General features: G+C 37.9%; 1 protein-coding gene across 2 annotated transcripts; it reads left to right on the top strand.

Moving 5' to 3' along the window:
* Positions 1-682: 682 nt before the first annotated feature.
* Positions 683-3,509, top strand: LOC111463828 (inorganic phosphate transporter 1-4-like). 2 transcript variants are annotated; one of them, XM_023107757.1, is made up of 3 exons: positions 683-790; positions 1,111-2,852; positions 3,440-3,509. In XM_023107757.1, the coding sequence occupies exon 2, from the start codon at positions 1,147-1,149 to the stop codon at positions 2,836-2,838; it is 1,692 nt and encodes a 563-aa protein (XP_022963525.1). In that variant the 5' UTR covers positions 683-790; positions 1,111-1,146; the 3' UTR covers positions 2,839-2,852; positions 3,440-3,509. The 2 variants fall into 2 exon arrangements, with proteins under 2 accessions (XP_022963525.1, XP_022963524.1); XM_023107756.1 differs by lacking the exon at positions 3,440-3,509 and having other exon boundaries at positions 1,111-3,170.
* Positions 3,510-4,792: the final 1,283 nt, after the last annotated feature.

Here is a 4,792-nt window from a genome sequence, read left to right as displayed (position 1 = left end):
ATATCATGATTAAATTGAAATTATGATACTCGAGTAAAGAAGAACAAAAGAACCCGTGTTGGTTTGTGGGGACAGTGTCTGTTCTTGCAAGTAATTCAAGACAAATAGGTAACATGATTATATTGTATGAGATGACTTCGGGTGCCAAATTCAAATTCTAAATTCATGATCTAAATACTGAGTTAGGTCAAATTAAGACATTTTTTTGGACTCAATTGACTATTCAGATCGTAAATTTATTCAATAATAAACCTATAATTTTTTTTAGTTAGATTTGGTTTGGCTCGTTTATTTAAATTTTTATTTTTAATAAAAATAAAAAAATTAAATCCGTAAAATTCTATTTATATTTTCAAACATTTTAATTAAGATTTACTATTCAGTTTAAAATTTGAAAAATTATCTTTCAAATAGTTAAAATTATTTTAAATGGTGGTCGGAGAATAAATAATAAAAAAATAGTTTTGAAACTAAATAAAAATAAAATAAATATATACATATAATTATATTGTAAGTGAAAATCTATTTTTTTTAAATTAACCAATCATATATATATATATATATATTTATTTAGATTTATAAATTAATTTTGATATATATAAATATATATTGGTTTCAATATATATTGTTTGATTTCATTTGAGTTTGTTGAGATATGGCTTCCCGCGCTAAATCAGGAAGATTACGGATATTCATTCCTCCCCAATTTTTCTTATCTTCTTCAACCTCGATCCCATATTTAAACCCCTCTGCTCCGATCTTCAAACTCCACTCAATTCACAGTATCCAGGTTCGTGATTCTATCAAGCTCTGATTCGTATTTGTTTTTGCATGTTCTTCCATGAATTCAAACGTTTTCTTTTGTTTCTTTCGTTTTCTGGCTACTTTTCTGGTTTTCGTCTTACTTAATCAATGATCAACAAATAGATCGGTTGTTCTTTGCTCCTCCTGCCGTTTGTTTGTCATTCGCTTTGAATTTTGTCTAGGAGTACCAGTTGGATATACAAGCATGTTGTTCTTGTTCTTTTAAGATATATTTCTCGGATTGTTTGATTCCTGATCGGAGTTTTCGTAAATGGTTTTTTGTTTGTTTGTTTCACTGTTATGCAGACGAAGTGTATGATAAAAGTTACATGCGAGTAAATAATGGGAAAGGAGTCATTACAAGTACTAAATGCATTAGATGTTGCCAAAACACAATGGTACCATTTTACAGCAATCATTATTGCTGGAATGGGATTCTTCACTGATGCATATGATCTATTCTGTATATCTCTTGTCACTAAATTACTTGGAAGAATCTACTATCATGTTGATGGTGCGCCAAAGCCTGGATCATTGCCTCCAAACGTTGCTGCTGCTGTTAATGGTGTGGCGTTCTGTGGAACGTTGGCAGGGCAACTCTTCTTCGGCTGGTTGGGTGATAAAATGGGGCGAAAACGAGTCTATGGCGTAACTCTAATGCTGATGGTTGTTTGTTCCATAGGCTCTGGCCTCTCCTTTGGCCATAATTCACAATCTGTCATGACTACTTTATGCTTCTTTCGATTCTGGCTTGGGTTCGGTATTGGTGGCGATTACCCTCTTTCGGCAACGATCATGTCGGAATACTCGAATAAGAAGACTCGTGGTGCGTTCATTGCTGCTGTGTTTGCTATGCAGGGGTTTGGAATTTTGGGTGGAGGGATATTCGCCGTTTTCATCTCTATGGTATTTAAGGCCAAGTTTGATGCTCCAGCTTATGCAGTTGATCCTGTTGCCTCCACTGTGCCCCAAGCTGATTATATTTGGAGGATTATACTAATGGTTGGAGCTCTCCCTGCTGCTCTTACTTACTACTGGAGGATGAAAATGCCCGAAACTGCACGCTACACGGCGCTTGTAGCGAAAGATACAGCCCAAGCTGCATCAGACATGTCAAAAGTTTTGCATATGGATATCGAGGCAGAAACTCCAGAGCCTGCTCAGTGTCAGGGTCATGCTCGAAAGTGGGAACTAGAGTCTGCTCAGTGTCAGGGTCATGCTCGAAAGTGCGATCGTGACACTCAGCAGCTGCGAAATGCGTATGGATTGTTCTCGAAAGAGTTTCTTCGTTGTCATGGAACTCACTTACTTGGAACTGCAATTACTTGGTTTTTATTTGACATTGCATTCTACAGCCAGAACTTATTCCAGAAAGATATCTTCACCGCAATTGGATGGATTCCTCCGGCAGCCACCATGAATGCAGTTGAAGAAGTCTTCAGAATAGCAAGAGCTCAAACATTGATAGCCCTGTGCAGCACTGTGCCTGGCTACTGGTTCACAGTGGCTTTCATTGACAGAATTGGAAGATTTACCATTCAACTCATGGGATTCTTCTTCATGACAGTCTTCATGTTTGCTTTAGCCATTCCATACCATCACTGGACTTTGAAGGACAATCAAATAGGCTTCATAGTCCTCTACTCACTGACGTTCTTCTTCGCCAACTTCGGACCGAACGCAACCACTTTCGTCGTCCCAGCTGAAATCTTTCCAGCACGATTCCGTTCTACTTGCCATGGGATATCAGCAGCATCTGGGAAGCTCGGAGCTATGGTGGGTGCATTTGGTTTTCTATATTTGGCTCAAAGCCCGGACAAGAACAGAACCGATGCAGGATATCCTCCAGGCATTGGAGTCAAGAACTCGCTTCTTTTTCTGGGTGGACTTAACTTGTTGGGAATGTTGTTTACTTTTCTGGTGCCTGAAGCCAAGGGAAAATCATTGGAAGAGATGTCCGGCGAGAACGAAGATGGAACCATTGAAGAACTTGGGAGGCAGACACTTAGCCATAGAACAGTTTCAGAGGCTTAAGGATTCAACCTGTGGTATTCCCATTAGAATTAGGCTACTACACCATTATTTCCCTTCAGTTTACAAATTTAGAAGTGTTTAGTTTCTTATATTATTATTATAGAAATGTATTTAATTTCTTCTTCCGGTTCGTGTCGAGAATAGGTAGAGTCTCGACATTATCTCTATAAATTCCTTCATTGAGAAGGTTTAATATATACTTTTACGTGAAGTCGAGTCGGGCCATGCTTGCATGTCCGTTGCATGTCAAGCCCCTTGTGTTGTATCACTTCATTGCTTTCCTTTAAGGCTTTCATGATGCATAGTTTCTTTATTGTATTTTTTAAGTGTATAACGTTTAAGCAAAATCATGTCTGTGCATAACCTGAAATAGTAAACCTGAAAGGCATGTCTATGCATAACCTGAAATAGTAAACCTGAAATGCCTGGAAATGTTAGTTGTCAATTCAAAATGAGATGCAAGTAGTCGTCAATTCTTCTTAAGGGTTATATGTTAGCTAAGATATGCTTTCTTTGCTTATCGTCTATACATTGCTTTCTTCATTTTTTTCAATATTGCTTTCAAAATCTCCTTCTAACATCTCTCTACCTCTTTGTCTAGAACCTCTTCTTACAGCGAGCCAAAGGCTTGGTATACGTCATCTAACCGAAGGCGACACGATTTCGAGTTGGCTAACTCACTAAGTGATAAGTGATGAGAGCTAGTGACGCAGAATTGGTTGCAAGTGAGGACCTTAAGGGTGTTGTCTCTGGTGCCATTGTAGAACTAGGGGTTGGCAAGTTGACAATAAAATAGGAGGGTAAAAGAATTGTATGGATCAAATGGAGGAGGAGCATAAGAAGGAGAAAGTTATGGAGAACAGGTATTTTTGAGTCTTCCAATTTATTGCAAAAAAAGAAATAAATAAATATTTTTAATTAATAATTACTGGATTAAATTACAAAATCTTACCTTAAACTCTGAATCTCAAAAAAAAAATTTGTACACCGTACATCTTACATCAGACGGTGTAGATGTGTTTACATTTTTGGTTATTCGAAAAAGCAGGAAAAAGAAGAAGTGAGATCCGGTTCAATCTCCATTGCATAAATATGCTTCAACTTCTTCCTTTTCTTTCTCATCTCAAAATTCCAAGGGTTCTCAGACTGGTAACTATTAATTACTCATTCCCATGCATTTCTTTCTATTTTTGTTTGCTTTATCTTGTACCTTAAACTCCACGAAATCCCCACAAATTACTCATTTTGCACTGCGTTTCTTGTCCTGTATGCAAAACTCTTCATGTTTTTCTGGGTAGTTTTCTGATTACTAGCAGATATACGATATTGAATGCTTTTAAAATGCGTTAGGGAGGCTTCCCTTTATCCTCTCCAACCATGTTGAATCTCACAATCCACTTTCCTTGGGAGCTCCATACCATTTGGTGTCTGCCTCTAATATAACCATTCAAGTCCATTACTAGCAGATATAACAGATATTGTCGTCTACTCCCCTTAAGGTTTTTAAAATGGGTCAGTAAGAGATTTCCACACCCTTGCTTGTAAGGAATGTTTCGGTTTCTCCAATTGAGATGGGATCGTTGAGATCTCACAATCCATCCCTGTAGGGGCCTAGCGTCGTCGCTGGCACACCGTTCAATATCTGGCTTTGATCCCATTTGTAACAGCCCATTGTCTTCTTTGAGCTTTCCATTTTGGACTTGAGCTGATCCCATTTGTAACCGCCCATTGTCTTCTTTGAGCTTTCCATTTTGGACTCCCTCAAGTTTTTTAGTCCTCTTGGGGTCCAACGTCCTCGCTGGCACACTGCTCGTTGTCGGACTCTGATCAGTGATTAACAAATAGATGGGTTGTTTCTGGATCTCTGTTTTGTTGCGATGCATAGCTCTCTTCCTGCCCTTTTGTTCTTGTTTTGTTGAATGGAAACAATATTTTTTTGTTTTTGCAGAAGAAA

This window comes from Cucurbita moschata, unplaced genomic scaffold, assembly GCF_002738365.1.
Source record: "Cucurbita moschata cultivar Rifu unplaced genomic scaffold, Cmos_1.0 Cmo_Scf00029, whole genome shotgun sequence".
NCBI lineage: Eukaryota > Viridiplantae > Streptophyta > Magnoliopsida > Cucurbitales > Cucurbitaceae > Cucurbita > Cucurbita moschata.
This window is presented reverse-complemented; position numbering and strand designations above follow the sequence as displayed.